The sequence below is a fragment of the Apodemus sylvaticus genome, chromosome 16, assembly GCF_947179515.1.
Source record: "Apodemus sylvaticus chromosome 16, mApoSyl1.1, whole genome shotgun sequence".
NCBI classification, from domain to species: Eukaryota; Metazoa; Chordata; class Mammalia; order Rodentia; family Muridae; genus Apodemus; species Apodemus sylvaticus.
Window position 1 is genome coordinate 45,572,409 of NC_067487.1, and position 26,385 is coordinate 45,598,793.

General features: G+C 39.6%; 1 protein-coding gene across 1 annotated transcript in view; it reads left to right on the forward strand.

Moving 5' to 3' along the window:
* Itga2 (integrin subunit alpha 2) overlaps window positions 1-26,385 on the forward strand; it is a 101,267-nt gene that overhangs the window by 25,829 nt on the left and 49,053 nt on the right. Inside the window, exons 2-4 of the mRNA XM_052159794.1 lie at window positions 6,853-6,970; window positions 20,310-20,419; window positions 23,339-23,430. Coding sequence (XP_052015754.1) covers window positions 6,853-6,970; window positions 20,310-20,419; window positions 23,339-23,430 — 320 coding nt within the window. The remainder of the gene's footprint in view (window positions 1-6,852; window positions 6,971-20,309; window positions 20,420-23,338; window positions 23,431-26,385) is intronic.

Sequence of the window (26,385 nt, forward strand, 5' to 3'; positions counted from 1 at the left end):
ATTAGCCCTCTATCTGATGTAGGATTGGTGAAGATCTTTTCCCAATTTGTTGGTTGCCGATCTGTCCTCTTGATGGTGTCCTTTGCCTTACAGAAACTCTGTAACCTTATGAGGTCCCATTTGTCAATTCTTGCTCTTAGAGCATACGCTATTGGTGTTCTGTTCAGAAACTTTCTCCCTGTACCGATGTCCTCAAGGGTCTTCCCCAGTTTCTTTTCTATTAGCTTCAGAGTGTCTGGCTTTATGTGGAGGTCCTTGATCCATTTGGATTTGAGCTTAGTACAAGGAGACAAGGATGGATCAATTCGCATTCTTCTGCATGCTGACCTCCAGTTGAACCAGCACCATTTGTTGAAAAGGCTATCTTTTTTCCATTGGATGTTTTCAGCCTCTTTGTCGAGGATCAAGTGGCCATAGGTGTGTGGGTTCATTTCTGGATCTTCAATCCTGTTCCATTGATCCTCCTGCCTGTCACTGTACCAATACCATGCAGTTTTTAACACTATTGCTCTGTAGTATTGCTTGAGGTCAGGGATACTGATTCCCCCAGATTTTCTTTTCTTGCTGAGAATAGTTTTAGCTATCCTGGGTTTTTTGTTGTTCCAGATGAATTTGATAATTGCTCTTTCTAACTCTGTGAAGAATTGAGTTGGGATTTTGATGGGTATTGCATTGAATCTGTATAGTGCTTTAGGCAAAATGGCCATTTTAACTATATTGATTCTACCGATCCATGAGCATGGGAGGTTTTCCCATTTTTTGAGGTCTTCTTCCATTTCCTTCTTCAAATAATATATAATTATTTGTATATAATTACAAATATATGTAATATATAATTTGTATATCATATATAATATAAATAAATATACAATTCATATGTAATGTTTAAAATACATGATATAAATATATAAATATAAATATGTTATATAAAATCTATATAATAAAATATATAATGTAAATATATAAAATAAAGTAGAAAATATATAATGATAATATATAATATAAATATATATAATTCATATATAATACTTAAGAAAGAAAACATTAAACTATTTTTGTAATTGACTTTATCCTTCAGGGACTAACTGCTTATTTTCTTTCCTCACTACTGTAATAACATACCTTGACAGAAACAACTTAAAAAAGCAAAGACTTTATTTCAGTTATCAGTAAAAATACATAATATATAATAAATAATAAAATAATATGAAGTATAATGATTTATATAAGAATTATATTTTATATAATATATTACAATATATTATTAGAGCCTGTGCCAGTCTTGCAGAGGGCAGAAGTTCCATTGCCAATATATATGACTCGTGGTTCATGACGACCTATCACTCCATCCCCAAGGGATCCAATGGCCTCTTCTGATCTCCCTGCACATACATGCACATGATTTCAAAAAAAAATCCATAAAAAAAGAAAACATGCAACTATATTTAAAGTAGACTCTGTTCTTGGGGGATTAACTTCTTACTTTCTTTCCCTCTTCCTGCAATAATATATCCTGAGAGAAACAACTCAAGAAAGACTTTTTTTTATTCGATATATTTTTTATTTACATTTCAAATGATTTTCCCTTTTCAGGCCCCCCCCACTCCCCAAAAGTCACATAAGTCCCTTTCCCTCCCCCTGTTCTCCCACCCACCCCTTCCCACTTGCCTGTTCTGGTTTTGCCCTATACTGCTACACTGAGTCTTTCCAGAACCAGGGGCCACTCCTCCGTTCTTCTTGTACCTCATTTGATGTGTGGATTATGTTTTGGGTATTCCAGTTTTCCAGGCTAATATCCACTTATTAGTGAGTGCATACCATGATTCATCTTTTGAGTCTGGGTTACCTCACGTAGTATGATGTTCTCCAGCTCCATCCATTTGCCTAAGAATTTCATGAATTCATTGTTTCTAATGGCTGAATAGTACTCCATTGTGTATATATACCACATTTTTTGCATCCATTCTTCTGTTGAGGGATACCTGGGTTCTTTCCAGCTTCTGGCTATTATAAATAGGGCTGCTATGAACATAGTGGAGCATGTGTCCTTATTACATGCTGGGGAATCCTCTGGGTATATGCCCAGGAGTGGTATAGCAGGATATTTCAGAAGTGTCATGCCCAGTTTCCTGAGGAACCACCAGACTGATTTCCAGAGTGGTTGTACCAATTTGCAACCCCACCAGCAGTGGAGGAGTGTTCCTCTTTCTCCACATCCTCTCCAACACCTGCTGTCTCCTGAGTTTTTAATCTTAGCCATTCTGACTGGTGTAAGGTGAAATCTCAGGGTTGTTTTGATTTGCATTTCCCTGATGACTGATGAAGTTGAGCATTTTTTAAGATGTTTCTCCACCATCCGAAGTTTCAAGAAAGAATTTATTTCAGTTACCAGTTGGGAGTACAGTTAATCGTGGCAGCAGGAGCTAGAAGCACAAGGTCACGTCATATCTACATCCAGGAAACAGAGACTGATAAATGCTTGTGCCTAGATCCCTGTCTCCTTTTATACAGTCTGAGTCCCCTGCTCAGTGAATGGCCCCACCCTCACAATAAAGATCAATCTTCCCACATTAAGTAATCAACTCCCCATATTAATCTAATAATGATGGTCCCTCACAGGTATGCCCAGAGAATAGATAATCCTTCACCTTGCTCCTAGTTGACTCCAGAGCCTGTGAAACTGACAATTAGCACTCATCATGAAAATATCTGAAATCAGTGAAGTGGTCTGTAAAAGCTTTCAAAAATTTGCTTTAAACAAATTCAGCTGTGAAATATATTTCATCATTTAAATAAGGAGGCAATTATCCAAGAGTCACAAAACATCAAATGAGAAATTCATATATATATATATATATATATATATATATATAAAGATCCCCAATTATTTTGTATTATGAGAAAGCATATTAATTAGCAGCATTTCTAAACATGGAAGAAATCTTAGACTAAGTCTCTATGTTCAGAGATTAAAACTATGAGCCTTTAAGAAGGTAAGAAACTTGCCGCTACCCATTACTGCAGATGTTAAGTCTCTGTTTTCCTTACTCCCAGTACTGTCTTCCTTTACATGACTCATCTACAATTATCTAAGTTTTGGAATAGAATTCAGATCAACAAGCCTGGCTGAACACTGAGTTATCAGATTCTCTCTAGTCCATTCCTGCAAAGAAGGATCAACTTCATGAGGCTGCAAGGCCTGATCTCCAGATCTATGGGTGCAGAATACCACTGTCTTAGGAAGGTGAAACCCTGCTCTGCACTCCTGAGAGCTCTGGTTGGCAAAAGCTGCAGCTGTTTTTCAGGAGCAGAGAGAAGTCACGTGTGCATAACATCACTTGGGATATTATTTATGTCCAGGACACAGTCCTTCGGTGGATAACTTAGAAAAGAGATGGCATTTCATTGTCCTTATCTGTGGTGGTTTAGATGAGATAGCTCATATATTTGAATGTTTCCTGCCTGGTAGGTGGAACTGTTTGGGGAAGAATTAAGAGGTTTAAGGATTTACTGAATCAGATGTAATTCTTAGCTATTGCTGTAGCACCATGCCTGCCTGTCTGCCACCATGTTACCCTACGTGATGGTCATGGTCTCACCCTTTGAGAGTATGTGCAGGTCCAAAATCAAATGCTTCCTTTTATAAGTTGCTTTAGTCATGGTGTCTCTTCACTGTGATAAAAATGTAGCTAAGACACCATCTTATACTGAGCGCTATGAACTATGTTGTCAGCATTTGATAAATGTTTGTTCACTAAAAAAAAAAATCATTTGTTCAAATGAGATAATGAAGTCTGCTTCATAAGCACGTGTGTAAATAGACCTATCAGTCTTGTGTTTTGGAAAGTCGTTATGAAAGTTGAATGACTAAGTTTTCACAGAGCAAGACTGCATATATCTCCAAAGAATCAAGTTATCACATAGACTTTTAAGTCATGAGAACCATTTATAACTATTGTCTTTTAAATATGAAGACAATTATTTGAAGAAAACTGATTGTTAGATCATATGTAGGACGAAGAATTAAGGTCATCCAGTGGATGTCCTTACATTGTATGTATGAATTGCCCTTTACATTTTATCCATGATATGTACAAGGGTGTGATGATTGGTTGAGACAGTGAAGGTTGAGGAAAACTTCGTGTGTGTCATTTTTCTGGTAGGAAGGGAAATAACTGTCTTGTTTTATCTTTACTTATTTCAAAAACATTAGAATGCACACTGTAGGGGACTTGGAAGACAGGCAACTTAGTTCACAGTTCGATTACCTGATTTATTAATATTTTGTAGACTGTTAAAACATTTTTCGCTGAACATTTTAAACTGTATTTTTCATTGAACATTTTAATTCTATCATCTTCATGATTAGTGTTTTTAAATAGCAGTGTCAAAATCTATTACTTCATGTGTTAAAGTTTACTTTCTCAAACTCTTCATTTTGGACATTTTGGACACTTTAGTTTTGATGATAATTTAAAAAAATTTTAATAGTGTGTGTGCCTAAGAATGTGGGTGGGTGGGGGAGCTGGTGGGTGCCTGTGTGCCCCTGTAGAGGACACAAAAAGAAATCAGATCTCCCTGGATCTGCAGTTATAGGTGGTTGTGAGGCACACTGTTTGAGTGTTGGAAACAACTCAGGTCCTCTAAAAGAATAGCAAGTGTTTATAATGCCTAAGCCATTCTTTTAGCCCTTTTAAACTACATTTATTAAAAAACGAATCTTCAGATGGCTAGAAATCATTAAAACGCTTAAGATTCAAAAGGTATGTTTGCCTACATCACCTAAGAAATCATATAAAATGCAAAAAACCACTTCTGTGGTTCAGTCATATAAGACAAGGGAGTGTGGGTAGCGAGGCATTGAGTTTGCAGTCTGTGAGAACAGGATAACCCATTGTGCCTTGAACACTGTTCTTGAAATGGAAAGTTTGCTGACCTCAGAGTGTCCCTGTGCCTTTGTCATTGCTGTACCTTCCCTAGATATGAATACTGATGCATAGCTGGCTTCTATAGCTGCTGATGACCAGTATGTCAATGGGTAATAGGAAATGTCTATGGCTTACACTGTAGAGGGAAAAATGTTGGGAGAAAATATTTTAAAAATTATTGCACTTACACATGAGGAATGGGACTCTAGATTGTCTTATTTCTCCCTTGTTTTTTTTGTTTTGTTTTGTTTTTATTTTTGTATTCAAAGTTGTCACTTAGAAATACATGTTAATTTAAACACATGATTTGCCAAAGTTTAATTTAGTAGTGAGAGGGAGTTGCATTATTGTATATCCACATACATTCCTTCCAGGGTTAGATATGTTGAAGTGATAGTAGTTTGACACTACCTCTTCAAACTTTAAATAATATACTTCAAAACTGAATAACTGTTTCAACAGTATTTGCTAAGTTCTGCACACATGGGGTGAAGATGAAGTAAGGATTAGAAACACCAGCATTCTGAATGCCAAGTTTGGTGTTCGGCTTAATTTGCTATTATTTTCTTTTGCATTGTCTTTTCTCAGTAAAGAGGAACAGTAGTGGCTATGAAAAGACAAAAGTTACAGGTCAGATTGGCAAATGCTGAGCTGTGCAGATTATGTCACCGAGTATTTCAAAATTAATATTTGCCCTTTTCATTCTGGCAAGCTTCTATTTCTAAGAAATAATGAGCTGGGCTTTATTTTTGTGTGTGTGTGTGAGCAAACGCCCAGTAGAATATTTTTGGCCCTTGCAAAGGCACATTGGCTACTTCAAGCCCCCAAAGCTTCATCGCTGACTTCACTTTTCCTTGGGAGCAGACTGTAGAGTCTCCTCCCATAAGTTCAGAAGCACAATGATAAAAACAAGCCGTTTCATCCAGGCGTCCTGTGCCTAGAACAACAGATTTCTAAATCCCCATGCTGCTGCAGGGTGCCCACAAAGTAAAACCTTCCTCTGTGAATGCGCAGGGTACAGGTGCCGTGAGGTAAAGAGTCCAGGCTCTGCAAAGACAAACACTAAAGCCGCCATATGGAATCCACCAAGCCCTGCTTGTATAGAGTGAAGCATTTCTTCAGCTTTAATGCTGTTGCTGTAGAGGAAGTCAATCCTACTCTTCTTACCGTTGCCAACAGAAACAGCAAACAAACAAACAAGCAAAACCTACCAGTTTTCGTCTTCTTTGTTCTTGTTCTATTCTTCATGATTGTCATTTATTGATCATTGAGGAAGAAAAAATCAAAAGGCAAAAATGCTTTAGGCACTTTCCACTGGGATAAAAAATAAGTAACGCACCATCCCCTTAACCTTTCATCCTGCAAAGCATCATTTTCTGAAAGGAAAAAAGATACAGATTTCCTGGTCTATGTCTTTCCACCCTTCTCATCACAGTGTTTTTTAATACTCACTTCCCGTGGAAATCATGTCAAGAACAGGTCACCCTTCAGACTGTGTACATGAGTAGCTTAGTGTCTAGCTCTGTGAGGAAAGACAAAGAGAATTTAAACCACTCATAAAATAGTATGTAGCTTAAGCGCTCAGAGTTTTGATCAAATCCCAAACCTTCCCTTACAACTCAACATGAGAGACCCACCTGGAACCTCAAAAATCTTTGTGAAGTGAAGGTACCATTGGTGACTTCTCTGGGGGCTTCTTTAAGGAAGGTGAAGGCAGTGAATTGTGCATATGAGTATCTAGACCAGTGCAAGGGCACACATAAGGACTTTAGATGAAGTACCTATTGCTTCTTATCAGCATTGATAAGGAGACTAGTTATTAGGTCAAACAAGGTTGTTTTTTAAAACATCATCTTTAACAAATATAATATGTACCTACATTAAAAAATTGTAAATATGGACTGTGTTCTCAATTCTTGAATAGGTATTTTGAGTTGTCTGGCATATAACGTTGGCCTACCAGGAGCGAAAATATTTTCTGGACCTTCAAGTGAACAGTTTGGGTATTCAGTGCAGCAGCTTACGAACCCACAAGGCAACTGGTAAGACTGTTCTCGTCTTTATTGTTTCAATTAAAACATTGTATAAATGGAATATTTGAATCCATTTGTTTATCCAAACAGATGAGTGTATATACTGTAATAGATGGTGTTTTGAAATCATTCTTAGGGCATCTTGCTGGGTAACTGGCTGGCCCAGAACCCATAGATAAATGCATGTCTCTCTCGCCAAGATGTGTTGCATGGGCTTAAAGTACTTAGTTCTTTTGTTTGTTTTTCTTCTTTTTTGAAAATCATTTTCTTTGAGAGTTAATTACTGTACACTGATAACTAATAGAATACTATAATGGTAGTTTTTAGTAGGGAGAAAGCCCAGATAGAAAATTTTCTTGAAAAACTTCTGACAGTACCAGTGTTAATGATTAGCATGATAGATTAAAAAAAAAGACAAATATTGCCTTCATTCTTTAACCTGTGAACTAATCTTCCTTGAGCTTTAAATGTAATCATCTAGCTGATATTATTTTGGTGTTCTTTCTGGAGCACAGAACAACTTCCTAAATATTATCCTTCTTCAGCAGGGCTTTGCCCACTGTGCTCTGAGTCAGCTTTCAATGTCCCATCATCACTTTTTCTTGGATTATCATAGAGAAGAAAGCAAGGGAGAAAGGTGACACAGACTGGTTTTTGATCTTAGGATATAGTTCATTATGTTGGTGATGGACCCTAAGGTTGGGTCTGCTCCCAAAGGATTCATAAATATATTTGTGGAATGGAGAGATGCCTCCAAAGTTAAGAGTGAATATTGCTCTTACAAACGAGTTTTGTTTCCAGTACCCATGTCGGATGATTATTAATGGCATATAAATTCAACTTCAGGAGTATCTGGCACCTCCAATCTCGTACACACATTTCCACACAGATATAAACACATAATTAAAGTACATCTTAAAAGATTTAAAAGAATAACCATTTGTTGAATGACTTAATGGAAGGCCTACTTACAAGCAATTCACCACAAATAGCCTGTGAAGTTAACTATATGAGACAATCTCAAGATGTATGAGCTAATGCAGACAGAGCTCTACATGGATGCTAGTAGTGACTAGGAAAGATACAGCCTAGCAATGAACAGTCTGGCATTGTGTTTGAGGTAGGTGTTTCATTGTACTTCCAGTATCAGCTTTTCTGGGGGCAGAATAAGTATAAGAGAAAAAGTCACCATCTGTGATAGATGCTATTAGGGATGGTAAGTCTGTTTGATTGGAGAAGAACTCACGCACTGGCTATGTGGCAGTCATATCTTGAATAAAACTAAAATAACAGAGAACTGGCAGAGACAGAACAGGTAGAATCCTGGGAAAGAGAGTCCTCCCTATGGCTTCTCTCAGTATATATGGATTCAAGACATTGTTAAAAGGCATTTGTATTAGCAGATTACATTGATACTCTGGAGCTGATTCAATGATGTCAACACCAGGGATATCAGATATTTAAATCCTACCTTAGCCTTCCCATAACATTTCTTGTAAGCATGAGACAACGGCTATTGGGAAACAAGGCTCTGCTCTATAATTGGCTAGGTTAGTGCCACTTGGATACCAGTGTGGAACTTTCCAGTAAGGTGTAACCTTTAGCTAAGGATCACACTTTTCTTCCCTTTAACCAGTATCTAAAACCATCAGCCAGCACAGGCATACAGAGGAAAAGGGAGGATTCATGTCTGTCTAAGGGGCTGGATTCTAGGAAGGTAAAAAGCAGAAAGGAAGAGAGGGCAGCTGGCTGGCCGGCCTAAATGAATCCTCTCACTCTCTCAATCCCACCAAGAAAAGAACAGAATAGACAAATTCATGGGCAAAACTATCTTGTCCACTGTGGACTGGCCACTGTGTCTACATGGGGTGCAGAAAATGCAGAGCGTAGGGCCTGCCCCCTGGAGTGTGGAACCGTCTAGGAGGAAGATTTACATGCAGGTTAGGAATGCACCGATAAGAGAGGGTAATTCAGTGTCGGGCCTTTGATTGCTAGTGTTTTTGTTGCTTTTCTGTCTCTACCTCCACTCACTCAACCATAAGAGAACAACTTCCTTTCCAAGGCCCGGGACAATAGTAAATCCTCATGGCCTATGTCTTTAGCCTGACCCTGTCAATCATCCAGGGGGACATCAAGCCAATGCTAGGTAGTCCTCAGTCGGTGGCCTTCACACCAAGGAGGAAAAATAAAGCCAGACCTGGGCTCCAGAATTGCCTGTTTGTTTTGACAATTGGCACTGTGCCTTCTCCACTTGTAATTTATGACAATCACCCAGACATTATGGAAGTAGCAGATGTGGGAAAACCGTTTAAACATTAACTTTCCTTCTGATACTAATGAAGTTAATTTTTGCTAGGAATTCCTTCGATAAATTGTGAGCATTTGTTCTTGAGTCAGTACATCACACACACACACACACACACACACACACACACACACACATCCTTTTAGCTCATTGCTCTTTTACTGCTTATGCTGAAGCAGGTTTTACCACCTTCTCCCTGCACTTAATTGAACTTTCCTTATGATCTGTTTTATACCTGACTCCGTCTCTCAGCTCTTCTAACGCACTCAAGGTTCTAGCCCAAGTGTTAGGAAGCTGTCAGAGGACAGTTTGAGTTGTCCGGTGTGGACTGTGTTTCCAGGAATATAGGAATGTTTTACTTTCAGATCTACTAGATTTCAATGAAGTGAACTTGGCTATTTTAGCAGTTTTGTTTATTAGATTTTTTTTATTACATTCTAGACTTCTATTTTAATGATCTCAGGATGTCTCTTTGTTACTTCTTGAGCTTTTCCCACTATCTTCTATGAGCGCCTAGTTTCAAAAGCAAGGTGACCTCCAAGTAGAGCTGACATGCCGCACTCTGGCTAAAAGTAAAGTTGCTTCCCTCAGCACAGCAGAGGCGGGCCAGCCTGCCTCCAGGCTGAATTTCAGACACCGGATGTTCGGTGTGGATGATGCAATCCTTATCACAAACAATCTACAAGGTCCGGGAGACGTGTTTAAGATCATTTCCTGGAACTAGTTGTGATCTGTACTATTTCTTTGTGCAATCTGAAGGCTTGCCCTAAGAACAATCTGAGTTCATTCTATGACTCAAAATCACTGTAACTAAAATCACTTGTTAGTCGAAGACTGACTAAGAATGAGGGGTATTTCCAGGCATGGCAATGCATTTTCTTCTTTTGTCAAGGACTGGTATGTTCTACTTCCTTATAAAGAGAGAACTATGAATGAATATAGCATCAGAGAGAAAATCTGCTGCATCTAATATATCGACACATTATTATTTTAATTTTTAAGTTAAGATAAATTTTACTAAAGTTCTTTATTTACTATAAGTGTGATAGACCCCCAATAAATATCTCTGTGGGAGAAATTTAAATAGAAAGTTCTATAGAAGTGAGATTTAATTTTGTAACAGACATTAAAAGAGTGTGTGTGTTAAATTTCCTATGCTTTAATTTGCTTTTCCCATCATCAAACTGGACATTAGTTTGTGATGTATACACACACACATACACACACACACATCCCACATTTGTGACTCATATTTACAAGATACCTGCTATTCTAGAGTGTTTGGAACATATCTTGGGAAATCTTCCATGTTCTCAAGACCTCCTGTCAGCCATTTCTCCATGATAATATTGATTATTGGCTCCAGAACAAAGTTTATTTACAAGAGCAAAGAGCTTTTACACATATGCCTTTCTGGTACCCAGCCATCCCAAACATTTCCCTCCATCAAAACATAGATGTAGAAAGTGTCAAGTGGCAGAGGTAAGAGGTGTATTTTTAGGGTAACTATCATGAGCAAGTATTGGGTTCTTATCTAAAAGAGTTCTTAGTGGACCCAGAATGATAGAATTGGTGATTTGGAAGGAAAGCAGGGTGTCATGGAGACTGGTTACTTCTCTGTTGCTGTAGTAAAATACCATGACCAAGGCAATCTATGGGAAGGAGGGTTTTCTCCAGCAATACTTCCCTGAGGGATGAGTCCATTATGAGAAAACATCGCAGCAAACAACAGGGATAGAAGCCTAAGAGGTCATATTGCAATCAGAATCACAGAGAAGAGAAAGCTTACACTAAGTAGAGTGAGAATATGCACTCTGCAAGTCTGCCTCTAGTGACATACTTTCTCTAATTTGGCCACACATCCTAAATTTCCTCCAAAGAGCACCAGCAACTGGGGACCAGGGGTTTAAATGCTTGAGTTGGATATGAGGAGGGTGCATCTCACCCAAAACAGCACAGATACTTACAGCTTGTGTCTTTATACAGAAGCAAAAATAGATATAACACCTTACAGGCAATAATAAGAACCAAATGAAATAATGCATATGAGTCCTTTATAAACCATAACGTAGTTTTACAATGCTGTTGCTAGTCCAGTGTTTATTTCTGAATTAAAAAAGAATGTGCCAAAGCACCCAGGAGAGAACTGGGACTTGACATCTGAAATGTAGTAATCTTAAAAATCATATTGTTTCCATAGGATGAGTAAAAGTGAAAGAATCTGTAACGCTTTATGGTTAATATCTCAGCTTTTGATTTTAACATCAGAAAAACTTCATAAAGGATGGGTTGAAGCAATACTCAGTATCTATTAGCTCTTTTACTTCCAGGAAGGAAATTAATTTCCAACGATTTTATGAAACAGAACAGGCAAAAGATGCTTTAGCAAGAGTGAGGTTGGTGGACTATGTTGTGACATTGAAAGACCTTGCAAGCTTGTCCACCTAACCACTTCAGGAAACAGTCTGGAATCTGGAGAGTCTGTGTTCACATAGTGAGGCTGACATAATAACATTGCTTTAACTTAGGCCAAGGCATTTGACTATTGAGTTTGGAATAGCAATATTGTATCCTAAAAGGTGAAGACTGCTTGCTGTCCCCTTTTGCCAAGGGGTAACATTTGGGTGACTTTGTCATTCACAAACACCTTTCCCACTCACTAGTAAGAAGCAAGGATCTATTTAGAACTTACCAAGTGTCCTGTATTGTCAATAACTTAGGATGAGAATGATATTCTTATTTGTACCATGTGGGGTTAGATATTTCTAATGTTAATATAGATATTACATAGAGTAGGCTTCTGATCACAACCAAGGTATCCCCTTAGGGCTCTAAAGGACATCTCAAACTCAAGGTGTCTCATACTGAGCTCTTCTTTGTTGTAAAACCTCCCTCTGCTGACAGCTTCCTTTCTGAAGTTTATTGTGCTTAACTTCTCTGCTCTTAGGGGTTTCCTTGATGTTGGGGGCCATCTCTAGTTCCCCTTCTTCCTCCTGCCCCTCTGTCCCTCTTTTGCCTTTCCTCTGTTTAATTGTTCTTTGAAAGACAACCTAGAGAAATCCTGCTGGCCCTACCTTGACAAACTCCATTAAATAAGACGAGAGCTCACCACATGCAGTCCTCTGAGCCTTTATGAGCTTCTGCTACCTTTTACCTAGGAGACTGCAAGGTCCTTCCAAACATGACCTACTTCCCTGCTCCAATGTGATCATTTCAATGAAGCTTCTGTCACAGTTCCCAAAATATATAACATTATGATTACTCTACTCAACACCCTGGAAGCCTTTTTTACGTAAAGAAAAAATAAAGCAAGCAAACAAACAAAAACCCAGGGATTTTCTAATTGAACACAATTCTATATGTGGTTCAGTCCCCACTTGCCAAGCTGATTCCAGCCTCGGACATTTCCCTCAGTCCCTGGACTTGTGTGCATCTTATGTTCCCCCAGGTTACTCCTGACTTTTTTCTTTTAGTCTTGAATATCATCGTGTGTGTGTGTGTGTGTGTGTGTGTGTGTGTGTGTGTGTACACCCTTCTCTAACCTTTCAAATAAAGATTTCCCACCCTCCACCTCACACCCCTAGCTCTTCAACTCATCTTTCTTCCAAACCACTGATCACAGACACCTTTTGGTTCACTTACTAAATTTATTATCCATCTTCTCCCAAGAATGTAAAATTCAAGGCTGATATTTCTTTAGTGACTTATTCACTAAGCTATTCTTAGTACCTATGATTACATGTGATCCATAGTAGGTATACTGGCTTGTTTTATATCAACTTGACACAAGCTAGAGTCATCAGAGGAGGGAGCATCAATTGAAAGAAAATGCCTCCTTAAGATCAGGCTATAGGCAAACCAGTAGGGCATTGTCTTAATTAGTTATTGATGAGGGGAGGACCCAGCCCATTATATGAAGAGCCATCTCTGGGCTGGTGGTCCTGGATACTTTATGAAAGTAGGCTGAAGAAGCAATGTAGGGCAGACCAGTAAACAGCATCCCACTATGGCCTCTGCATCAGCTCCTACCTCCAAGTTCTGCCCTGTTTGAGTTCCTGTTATGACTTCCTCCAGTGATGAACATCAAAGCAGAAAGTAGAAGCCAAATAAACCCTTTTCTCCTCAGCTCACTTTTGGTCATGGTATTATATCACAATAATAGTACCCCTAATTAACAAAGTAGGTCTTGTCACCACACACAACCTCCCAGGTGGTCTACTGTGCAAGGCCAGGGCACACAGTTTACCTAAGAATGGTGCCTCCTGGAGTGTGGGACATGTCCATCCCACAAGCATTCATTAAACACTTCTTGATGATACTATGTTGTTTAACTGCATGTCTATTCTCAATCTCTATAAGCATCCCTACTGTTATTGAAGAAAACCTGGAAAGCGTAGAGATCCAGAGACCAAAGGCAGGTATTTTTAGCATCTCCTGGATTGTGGGTTTAAAATTGTCTGACCTACACCACCATAAATATTGTTTACTAGCTAAACAAAGCACTTTAAATTCCACTGGAGGTGGGCAAATTGGCTATGTTTTGGAAGTCTGCATAATCAGTATTTTCTCACAAGATAATTGAACAGTAAGCGTTAGTTAAGATAGTCTTGGAAGAATTCCCAGTTTCACTACAGGGAAGGAGAAGTTTATATCTTTGGCTTTTGTGGAGTTTGGAGAATCAGCACACAACTCTGTTTTTCTTTTCCTGTCAAGAGTGAGTGAAATCTATAGCTACAAAGAACTCCTGTCGTGTTTCAACATCGTTTTCCCACCTGTGGAAGACACTCTTCCCTTTGGAACATTTTGTCCTGGTGTACCTCTCCCTGTCACAGCTATACGTCCAGGAAATTTTACTGTTGACAGTGACAGCCTCCTTAACTTCCTGTCTGGTTAGTGTAAGGTCATGATTCCCTAGGAATGGTCTCTGGTGACTTCACAGCTTCCTCTCATGAGAGTGAGCTGTCAGGAACAGGATCCCGTGAAAGCCCGTGGGTGTGAGAAGGTCTGCTGCAGAGTGGGAAAACATTACCACTAAAGGCTGTGGCTGTGGACTGGAAGCTTCCCCGGGAGTGTTAGCCTGGAGGTGGATACCCGATTGCTATAATATTTATAGACTGAGTCTGCATGCACTAGGGACCAGGACTCCCTTGTTTGTCACATGCCCCTCAAATGGGAGGTTTTGCACTGTTTTCTCCTGTCTTATGTTGAGAATTTAAGAGAACAAATGAAGAAAATAACTTTATAGGGTTTTTTTTTTATCTGACATTTTAGTGCTTTTACACACTCCTTATTGAGGGGGACCACAGAGCGCGAGTATGCCTCTCCTCTTACCTAAGGAGAGCCAATTTTCTGTAGTAAAGGTGACAGTGACATCTTAGCTCCTATCTAATTTCCAGGGTAAGTAATTATGAATTTGTAGAAGAGGGGAGAAAGCTGCCCATCAAGGTGCCCAGTGGGACAGGGCACAACAGATACCTTTTGTTTCTTCTCACAGAGATTAGCATAGAGCTGGTGCTGTGTCTCTGAGAAATAGAACGCTTTAGTTCTGGAATGCTTAACTTTAATTTCTCAATCTGTCTCTCATAGGCTTTGGCGAGGAGGTGTAGAAACATGAATTAATAGAAGTCACCTATATGATTAAATCTGATATTTGCTTATTATACTCAGTCCTTGACTGTCATTGCAAACAGCATGGCTTTGCCTTTGCGGTGTGCATGTGCTCCATACATGACCATGTCAGGTGTCCGAATCCTGGCTCCATGTAGAACAACACAGTCATACACCTATTCCCAGTGAGTGTGAGCTGGCCCTCTGCTTCCTGTTCTACTCCATCTGATTTGTAGAACTTACAACATCCATTAACATGGTTTTCCCAGCCTTATCCTAGGTGTGGGTTCTCCTGTGCCCTTTCTCCATCCATGATGGACTGCTTCTGACTGCCTTGATCTTGTGCAGATCATGTGGGGATGGGACACAGCTAATGGAAGTTGATGCTCAATGATGGTTCAATAATGGTTCAAAAACCATGCAACCCAAGAAGCTGTCATTTCTCAGCTGAACTCCCCCTCCACTGACTGTTACATTCTGTTGCCTTCTGCATTGAAGAAGAAAGAGAACTGCGTAGAGGTTTAAAAAAAAACATGCCTTCAAAAAGGGCCCATTGACCTTGACTGGTCATTTGATAAGGAGGGACTTGCTCATTTCTCCATCTTGGTGCTTCCATTTGTAAGATGACAATAATGTAATCTCAGATTTGTTTTGCAGATTAAGTAAGATAACTTTTGGGAAACCTTACACGCACTCCAAAATATAAGGCTTACTAGAATTAACAGGAGTTCCCAGAGTACCAAGATCCAGAGACACACATCCCATGACCCTCATCTTAAGATATTTCTAGCAGTTACTGTTCTCAACAATGTGACCCTGGCAAGAGTATCTTAAGGATACTCTTGGAGGGGATACTCTTAGAGGGGATAACTCACGGTGGTAAGGAAGGCAAGGGGACAGGATCATGAGGCAGCTGGTCACATTTTATCTATGATCAAAAAGCAGAGAGTAATGACTGCTAGAACTCATCCACATTTCTACTTTCTGTGGGATCAAAGCCCCTAGCCAGGGGTTCTGCTGCCAACATTTAGGGTGGGTATTCCCCTCCTCTCTCAAGCTGACCTTCTGGGAAATGATGTGTGCAGACATGGCCAGAGGTGTGATTCCATGGTGAGTCTAAATACAATCAAGTGTGACTGAAGATTAACCACTGTGACAGTGACATTTTTCTTCCTAGACTCCACAGGCTCCACAATCTACTTTCCTTTGTGCTTTAAACCTTGGGCAGGGAAGCTTCTTTTTTTTGACAGAGACTCATAACTTGCCAAAGTGCCAAGTGTAAGTCACACTGAGTGCTGAGTTTTGCAGGGGTCATCGATATCAGCTTCTCACTATCTAAGGCTCAAGAAGCCATGGAGAATTGGGAGGAGGCAACAGAATGTTACAGTCAGTGGAGGGGGAGTTCATCTGGGAAATGACGACCTCTTGGGTTTGTGCGGTTATTGAACACATCAACTCCCAGCAGCTGTGTTCTATCGCCACATAATCTGCACAAGATCAAGGCAGTCAACAGGCCATCATGGACAGAGAAAAGGAACATGACGCATGTCCCATGCGTAGCTCAAGAGCTGTTGCTAACTGGCGACTACTGGGGAAGAAAAAGTATTTTCTTCGTGGGGTGTGCCTACTGGTAGGATTGTCAAAACCTTAGTAAAGGGCCCCACCCCCATGTGCTTATGGGGAGCACTAATTGGACTTCAAAAGTTCTTTGAAAGGGGAGATTGGGAAGATGTGCTGGGGATGAGGAAACTGGTTAAGATCAAGACATATTGTAAAAAAGGGGGGGCTTATTGTGTACATGTGTAAAGTTTTCAAAGACTAAATTTAAAACATTACTTGTATTTTTTATAAGTATAAATTTGATTTATAATAGAATGTAGATACTGAATCTGGAATAGCTGACAGAAGACTCACAATGTGTTTCTTTCTTTTGGCTCTCTATATGTATATATACATATAGTATCCATATTATATATGTGTGTATATTATATATATATATATATATTATATACACACACGTGTGTGTGTGTGTGTTATACATACATTGTACACACATATACACATATTTATCGACATATATTATTTACACACACATATATTTAAGATTTAATTTCATCTCTACTTAGACAAGAAAAAATATGTTCTTTGCTAAAAGATAACTAATATACCATTAATTAACCTTTCCTTTACCAAGGCAGTTCTTCTGATCAATAATTGAAATTCTTAATTTTTTTCATTCATTTAAAAAATATTTAAACTTGCAGGCACAGAATTCTTGACTCTCATCAACCTTCATATTTACTGGAGGATCTAGTCCTCAGAGTTTAAAGAACCATGTGACTTTTGGGAAGAAGGGTTATGCAATAAAATATGTAGCTGATTAGTAGAACCTACCATTGGTGGAATGGCATTACATGTATGAAGGTCTGGAAGTAGAAGAGACTCTGGAGAGCTGTGTTCCATAGGAATGGACTCTTCAATCCCAGGAAAATGCAGGAACAAGACAGGGCTAGACTGGAAATTAGGAGCTCTATTTCCTGCTTCCTTAAGATGTGTCTGTGCATAAAAATTAGAAGAATGCTGTGTGGAGCCCCTGTAAGGGAATACTAGAGGCTACTAATGGTGGAAAAGGCTGAGCCATTCTGAGACAGTTTTCACAGTATAAAGGAGATTCCTATTTCCCTCTGAGTGGTCATGCGGAACACAAGATATGCGCAAACATGCATGCCAAATGCTCCTAGCCCCCCCCCCCATTAAAGTGAATATGGTAACAACATTAGACCCATCATACAGATTTCTGACTATTCAAGAACCATAATCTATGTGCCTAATGTGATTGAAACATCAAGTACAAGTAGCCTTTTAATAAGTGTTGCTAAGTTATCTGTTTATAAGAGGACAAAAATCAGTTGTGACCTTAATAAAATTTAATTAAAACATTCAGAACATTCTCTAAGAATAATTTTACACAATTAATAACATAATTTTACTGTTGAATTACAAACTGTATTTCATTCTTTGTCTCTGTTTTTTCATCCTTTGACCATTTTAATATTTGTTTCACAGAAGAAATTAATGTCCTTCAACTCTCTTATGTAATTGTTTTATTGATTATATATGTTAAACGGTTATGCTGGATTCAGTAGACTGTAATCTCTCTTAGATTTTTGTGTATCTACTACATAACATTAGCATGGATCACAAGTGTAATTGATAATGATGAATTGTTAGCAGAGAAGATGTATGGAAAATTTCATAGATAAACTTCTCAACTAATGGTAAAGCAAATTTACTTCCTTAGCAACAGGATGCTACACAATCAATAACCTACTCTGGCCTCTGAAGATCAAGCTGATGGGGTTAGGCAACAGCTCAGTTGGTAAAGTGTTTGTCTCATTGCCTTGAGTCCCAGAACCCTTGCAAAAATGATGGGTATAGCAACCCATTTGCCAACAGTGTTATGGAGACAGAGAAGGGGAATACACAGGGCCTCCCTGGCCAGCCAGTGTAGCCTCGCTGAGGAGTTCCCAGCCAATGAGAGACCTTGTCTCAAAACAGGTCAATAGCATTTCAAGTTATCCTCTGGTCTCCACATGCACACATATGCACACTCACTTGCACACATGCATGAATTTGCACACAAATGAACATGCATGCATGAGAGAAAAAAGATTGAACAGCACATGGTCTCTTTCTGTTCACTACCCTATGAGCATAAACATCTAATGAGTCTTTCTGCTGGGAGAAGAAACAAAGTCTCCAGAAGGATATGAAACTCCCCAAAGGAAGGATGTGGACACCAGACTCATCCTGTATTTGAGCTGTGCACCCGCTATTGATCTCAGTAAGGAGATCTGCAAGACACATGTGTTCAGTACTTCTGCTAAGTAACCTCTCTAGAAAGCCACCCAGATAACTCACCTGCTATTTAAATGGCATAGCCTGTGACAGCACTAAAGACATAAAAAGAACTCTAAAAATGCCAGTTGTCACTCTTGGGTGTCAGGGAATATGATGTCATCCTCCAGCACTATGCCCACACATAGCATAGTCTCTAGCCACATGACCCCTGTGGATATGTAAATGTTGCTTGCCCATGGATACGGGTTCTCAATATAAAATATACACTGAATTTTAAAGGCTTTGGGGGGGGGAAATGAAAGTTTATTGAATATCTTTATACTGACCACATGCTAGTTTGGATCATGTGAAGTTAAAAATACATTATTAAAATCAATTTTTCCTGTCACTTTTATTGTGTTAATGTGACTGACTCATTAAAACCTGAGATTTCTTGTATGGCTCGTCCTGTGGCATGCATTATGTGTCTCTAACTGATGTGGTGAGACATCTAGGGGTGTTTTGTAAAGTAACCGTACCACAGACATTCGTTAAGGGTCCTGGTCAGCTATGAGGACAGGAAGCAAGTCAGATAGAATGCATGTGAACTAGGAATCTATGTAAGACTAAAATTAAATGTGATTAATTGGGCCGACCTTTGTCAGTTTTCTCTTTTTTTTTTTAATTTTTTTATTCGATATAATTTATTTACATTTCAAATGATTTCCCCTTTTCTAGCCCCCCACTCCCCAAAAGTCCCTCAAGCCCCCTTCTCTCCCCCTGTTTTCCCACCCACCCCATCCCACTTCCCCATTCTGGTTTTGCCGAATACTGCTTCACTGAGTCTTTCCAGAACCAGGGGTCACTCCTCCTTTCTTCTTGTACCTCATTTGATGTGTGGATTATGTTTTGGGTATTCCAGTTTTCTAGGTTAATATCCACTTATTAGTGAGTGCATACCATGATTCACCTTTTGAGTCTGGGTTACCTCACTTAGTATGATGTTCTCTAGCTCCATCCATTTGCCTAAGAATTTCATGAATTCATTGTTTCTAATGGCTGAATAGTACTCCATTGTGTAGATATACCACATTTTTTGCATCCACTCTTCTGTTGAGGGATACCTGGGTTCTTTCCAGCATCTGGCAATTATAAATAGGGCTGCTATGAACATAGTAGAGCGTGTATCCTTATTACATGGTGGGGAATCCTCTGGGTATATGCCCAGGAGTGGTATAGCCAGAGCAATAGTGTTAAAAACTGCATGGTATTGGTACAGTGACAGGCAGGAGGATCAATGGAACAGGACTGAAGATCCAGAAATGAACCCACACACCTATGGCCACTTGATCTTCGACAAAGAGGCTGAAAACATCCAATGGAAAAAAGATAACCTTTTCAACAAATGGTGCTGGTTCAACTGGAGGTCAGCATGCAGAAGAATGTGAATTGATCCATCCTTGTCTCCTTGTACTAAGCTCAAATGCAAATGGATCAAGGACCTCCACATAAAGCCAGACACTCTGAAGCTAACAGTTTTCTCTTTTATAAGCTGTCCGTACCATGCTGTGACTAATGAGAACCCCCTGCTTCTAGGTTGCTGGTTGGCTCGCCGTGGAGTGGTTTCCCTGAGAACCGGATGGGAGATGTGTACAGGTGCCCTGTGGACCTACCCACTGCCACCTGTGAAAAGCTGAATCTGCAAAGTGAGTTAGTTGTACTCAGCAATGTGATTCTTAACAAATAGCAAAATCTTATCTGTCATGAACTCAGTTAAACAATAACAACCAAAAAAGATCCTAACTTTTGCAGATAGCTTTGTGCCTTTGTTATTTAATCATATGGACACCAGATGGTATCCAAATTTTTAAATGAGTTTGGACAAACACATGTGTAGGCACACTCAGGTCAGAAAAAAAGAGCAGGAATGCCCTTGTATATCTTTGCATGGGAAATTTGTAACATCCTTTCTGGCTCACAGTAGGTCCTTAATAAGCATATTTGCAGTGAGTCATGTGATCAGTGATAGGAAATGCTACAGTGATTGAAGTGTGAAGTAAAAATTTTCAGTTCTTATAAAAGGGATGTGGGTGATCAGAGTCCTAAACATGCACCATATATGGGATTGATATTCAGTTTTTTTATTATAACAACTAGGGATACAGCTGAATGGTAGATTAAAAAATATGTGAGGGCCTGGATTTAATCGTCAGCACTACAGGAAAAAAACATAATTTTTATTATATCTCCTCAATGCATTGTAGGTAGCAGCTTTCTAGTAAAGTTTCTTCTCAGAACCTCATTTCTCTGGAGAGAAATTGTGGTTGGTGTCTTTCCGCCATTCCTCTTATCAAAACCTGGAGTTGTACACATTGGGGTTTGCTTTTGGATTGATTATACTGTTTAGATAGCAGAGGAAAATTAACAGTGTTGGTGTGTAGCTGGATATTCAGCAAAACAATCATAGAATATTTTGAATAAAACGGTGGAGTTAAGCAGACACATACACATATTTAATTTTAAGTTAACGCATGTCCTGGCACATTGCCTTAGTAACAAGATGTTAACCTAAAAATAAGAGCATAAACACAGGTGTTGCATTATTTTCTTTCTTTACTCCCCCAAACCATATGTAACTAACATAGTTTTAAGTCCATTGGGGTGTGAGGGGGTAAAAAAGAAGAATAAGAAAGAATTTAGAAAGAAACAAGTTACGAGAAATGGAGGGTCCAGACTACGTTTCTAGAAGTTAGGTAATGCAGGAAGTGGCAAGACAGCTCTACCGGACAGCAAGATTAAGAACTCTTTCCAGGAAAAGACAGGGTGACAAGGGGTGGCAAGAAGGAAGAGGGTATTGGGCAATGACAGTGCTGCAGTAAGCTAGCCAGAGTAGCTTCACTGGTACCTGGGAGAGCGAATCCTCAAAGAATGTTTCCTCTAAGACACAAAGTAAGCAGGGAGAGATGGGTTCTCATCAGCACTGAAGAGAGAAGTTCATGGAGAGTGTGACTCCTTACCACAGTGTGCAGCTTCCCAAGGTAACTGACAGGATGATGGTTCAACTGAAGGCTTCAGAAAAAGACTCAAGTGAGGAAGGCAACCCAGCTAAGGATTCATGAAAGTGGTGGTGGCAGCTTGCCTGAGACTCGAGAACAAGAGTTAATTGCATTACCAAGGAGGAGATAGTCAGTTAGTAGTTGGTGTCTTAGTTTGGAAGTGTGGATTGATTTATTATTTTACCTATTTTTTTTAATTCTCCTATTGCTTTGAGCCAGAGTCTATCAAATGGTGATCATTAAGAGTATTTTTTCCAGTTCCACCCATTTGCCTAAGAATTTCATGAATTCATTGTTTTTAATAGCTGAGTAGTATTCCATTGTGTAAATATACCACATTTTCTGTATCCATTCCTCCATTGAGGGACATCTGGATTCTTTCTAGCTTCTTGCTATTATAAATATGGCTGCTATGAACATAGTAGAACATTATCATCCTGAATGAGGTAACCCAATAACAAAAGAACACAATTGATATGCACTCACTGATAAGCCCAGAAGCTTGGAATACCCAAGACACAATTCACATATCAAATGATGCTCAAGAAGAAGGAAGAACAAAGTATGGATACTCTGGTCCCTCTTAGAAGGGGGAACAAAATACCCACAGGAGGAGATACAGAGACAAAGTGTGGAGCAGAGTCTGAGGGAAAGACCCTCCAGAGACTGCCCCACCTAGTGATCCATCCCATATACAGTTACAAAACCCAGACACTATTGTGGATGCCCACCAAGTACTTGCTGAGCGGAGCTGGACATAGCTGTCACCTTGGAGGCTCTTTTAGTGAATGACAGATACAGAGGGGGACACTCTCAGCCAGCCATTGAACTGAGCACAGGGTCCCCAGTGAAGGAGCTAGAGAAAGGACCTAATGATCTGAAAGGTTTTGCAGCAACATAGGAGGAACAACGATATGACCCAGTACCCCAGATCTCCCAGGGACTAAACCATCAACCAAAGAGTACACATGGAGTTACCCATGGCTCCAGATGCATATGTAGCACAGGATGGCCTTGTTAGACATCAAAGGGAGGAGAAGCCCCTGGTCCTGGAAAGGCTCGATGCCACAGTGTAGGGGAATACCAGGACAGGGAAGTGGGAGAGGGGAACAGTGTGAGGGGAGATGGGTTATGGGATTTTGGGGGGGGGGGAGGTCAGGAAAGGGGACAACATTTGAAATGTAGATAAAGAATATATCTAATAAAAAGTAAAAAAAAAAGAATATTTTTTTAAAAAAATCTTGATTAAAAAAATAAAAATGAACAAAAGTGGCAAACAAAAACACTTGTGTACTCATGTGGGTTTTATTTGATCAGAACATTGTTCTTTTAAAAATCCATATTTAAATGCCCTGGCAGTGCGGTTGCCAGTCAACCTCACACACCAGAGTGAGCTGTGAGTGGCTGACAGCGCCACATCCCCACTCTGCGTTATATAATGCTTGTTCTGGGATATGGTATGCTATACTCCAACTTAGGGGAAACCGTGAGTCTGCCGGGATGCTTTCTTATAGCCTTCAGTAAATGGTAAACAGTTGACACTTTAAAACATCTCTTTCTCTCCAAAAGATTCAGCAAGCATCTCAAATGTTACCGAGATAAAGACCAACATGAGCCTGGGTTTGACCCTCACCAGGAATCCGGGGACCGGCGGCTTTCTAGTGAGTGTTATCCTCTCAGATCCTCACTTCTCTGGAGAGAATTTGTGGTCAGTGTCTTCCTGCCATCCCCCTTATCAAATACAATCGGGAAATTTAATCACTGAAGTTTGCCTTTGGACCAACTGTGCTATTTGGACATCTAAGGAAAAACAACAGTGTTTGCATAGAGCCTTCTTGAGTATTAGCCAAAACAATGTAATATTTTGAATGAAATGGGAGGGGTAAGAAGTCTTTAGCCCTTGGAAAGTGTGCCGAGTAGCTGTGGAAACGATCAAATTCTCACTGCGTGTTTCCACTTCCTCAAGGAGCATGCGCAAGGACCTTCTGTTCTGCAGGCAGAGCTCAAAGCCAAGCTCTGGCTAATCTGATCCAACGTAAAGTGAGAAACTGACTCTTGTATTATATATTTGCGGGTCCGCTCACTTATTTCCTAATGTGTTGAAAGGAAAATTTCTAAAGAATTTCTGAGCTTAGATTTAAGATAGCAAATTGTTGAAAATATTTGACTATATAAACAGTGAAAAAAATCACATTCCAACCCCCTCCCCAAGTTAGAATATGAGTGAAAAACTAAATCATGTTTGAAATTTCCTTCAGCTCATATAAGAATAATCTAGTTCAAAGGTTCTCAGACTGAGGGTTGCAGGCCCTTTAAAGGTTGACCAGCCCTTTCACAGGGGTCACATATCAGATATCCTGCATATCAGATATTTTACACTGTAATTCATAACTAGCAAAATTACAGTTTTAGCATCAAAAATAGTTTTATGGTTGGGAAGAACTGTATTAAAGGGTCACAGTATTAGGAAGATTTGACAGCTCTGCAGAAAACATTGTCTTCAAAAGCCAAGTTTGTCTGTGCTATTGACAAGCTAACCTAAAATCTTGCTTTTTTAAAACTGGATTTTAAAAAATGTATCCATTATCATTCCCATTTAGAATTAACAGATATTTACATTTTCTTACCACTAAGTAAATTAAATACTGGTGGTCATATCTGTCATATCAGGGCATAAGTGACCATGGAAAGGTGTATCTGTGCTGTTACATTCTGAAATCTTTATAATAGGGTTGATTTCTTGATTTTTGTTTATTTTTGCAATTTCATGGTTCAGAAGACTATCTTGAGAATTATGGATTATAGTTATACATTAAATTTTTTAATCTTTGATTCTATATTTTTAAAAAATCTGCAAGAGAATTAGTAGTCACTGTAAGGGAACTAGGAGGAGGAGGAGAGACCCAACTTTCCTTAAACATTCAAAAGGTCAGACTCTTGAGCTTCTCTTAAGAATTATGTGGAAAAGACTGGCGATCATCACATATTTCTGAACCTTCTTAAGTTTTGGGCTTAAAGCAAGAATGTTTTGGCATGAGCAAGTGGCATATTGTAACTTCAGCTTCTTAATGTTCTTTTCCATTGCTTATGAAAAAGAACCTCGATTCTCGCACACTCGATGAGCTATTTTCTGTGGTGACAAAAGAACTGAGGGTGCAGATATAGGCATCAATGATTGTGCGTGTGCGCGTGTGTGTGTGCGCGTGCGCGTGTGCATGTGCGTGTGTGTGTATGTGTGTGTGAGAGAGAGAGAGAGTGTGTGTGTGTGAGAGAGAGTGTGTGTGTGTGTGTGTGAGAGAGAGCAAGTGTTGAGAGAGAGTGTGTGTGTGTGTGTGTGAGAGAGAGAGTGTGTATGTGTGTGTATGTGTGTGTGTGTGTGTGTGTGTGTGTGAGAGAGAGAGAGAGAGAGAGAGAGAGAGAGAGAGAGAGAGAGAGTATGTGTGTGTGCGTGAGCGCACGTGAACTAGCCAGAAGCAACAATGACTCTTTCCTGATTGGCAAAACATTCCAGTTTTATGGGAGGAAATATGAGCACAGCTGCTAGGATTAAGCCACTAACAGTAAAAATGGGTCAAACAAATTCCTTTTGCTTTTCCAATGACTTCCTCTAAGACCACACATCTCTATTCAGTTTTAATAACCTGTCTGCCCCTAAGTTCAATGCTCTATGCATGGATCACTGCTTTATCTAGAAAATTTAGTATTAGAGAGCCTAATGTCTCCTACGTGTTTGAGTCAGGGTTGAACCAACAGATCTCACATTTAAAGGGCTGCAGAGGAGAGAATTGGTGTTGCCTTTCTGGAGGTGTTAAGAGTTAGAATAGGTATGCTTTGAGCAAGGAAATAAATACCAGCCACCTTTGCTAGATTAATAAATAGAAAGTGGAAATAAGGAACCTTGAAGCTCAAAGTGAAGATATAGCTGATAGCAAGGCTAGAAGGCAGCAGTTCACAACCTCACTTGTGTCACTTTGTATGTTAATGTTGTGTTACTTCGTGTGTTAATGTTGTGTCACTTCGTATGTTAATGTTGTGTTACTTCGTGTGTTAATGTGCTTTACAAGCATAGGTTTTTACCCAAAATTTGTCCCTATAATCTCAGGGGGACAAGGGTTTAAAATACTGGGTGAGTAGGAACACAGTGGCCCACCTGTGAATGCGACAAGTTTGTTCTTTGTTCGCCATGCTGTCTATACATGGCTCAGGCATGCTTGAGGGATCCAGTTTGTCCTTAGAGGCTGTTGGAGTCTGGGTTCCTGTTAAGAAGGAGGGGACAAGAGGAAGCTTGATGCTCAAATAAGCGTGATGCTGTGCGAGCACAGCACTTGCTCTTCTTCTGCTGAGTATTGTGTGGCTATGGATCATTGTCATTGATAACTACAACACGCTTAAAAGGCATGATCGCCTTCACTTTATAAATGAGCCACGTGAGACCCACAGATCTAAGAGACAAAAACCCAGCTCTGCATTCACTTTCTAGAAGTAGATTGGTGAGGGACCCATGGTCTCTGTCCATTGACAGTTACCCTCAATGGTCCCATCACGTGGGAGCACATGTGTTGCCCTCTCCTGTCCTCTCAGCTTTGCAGAGGATGGTCCTTCAAAAGCATTTTAAG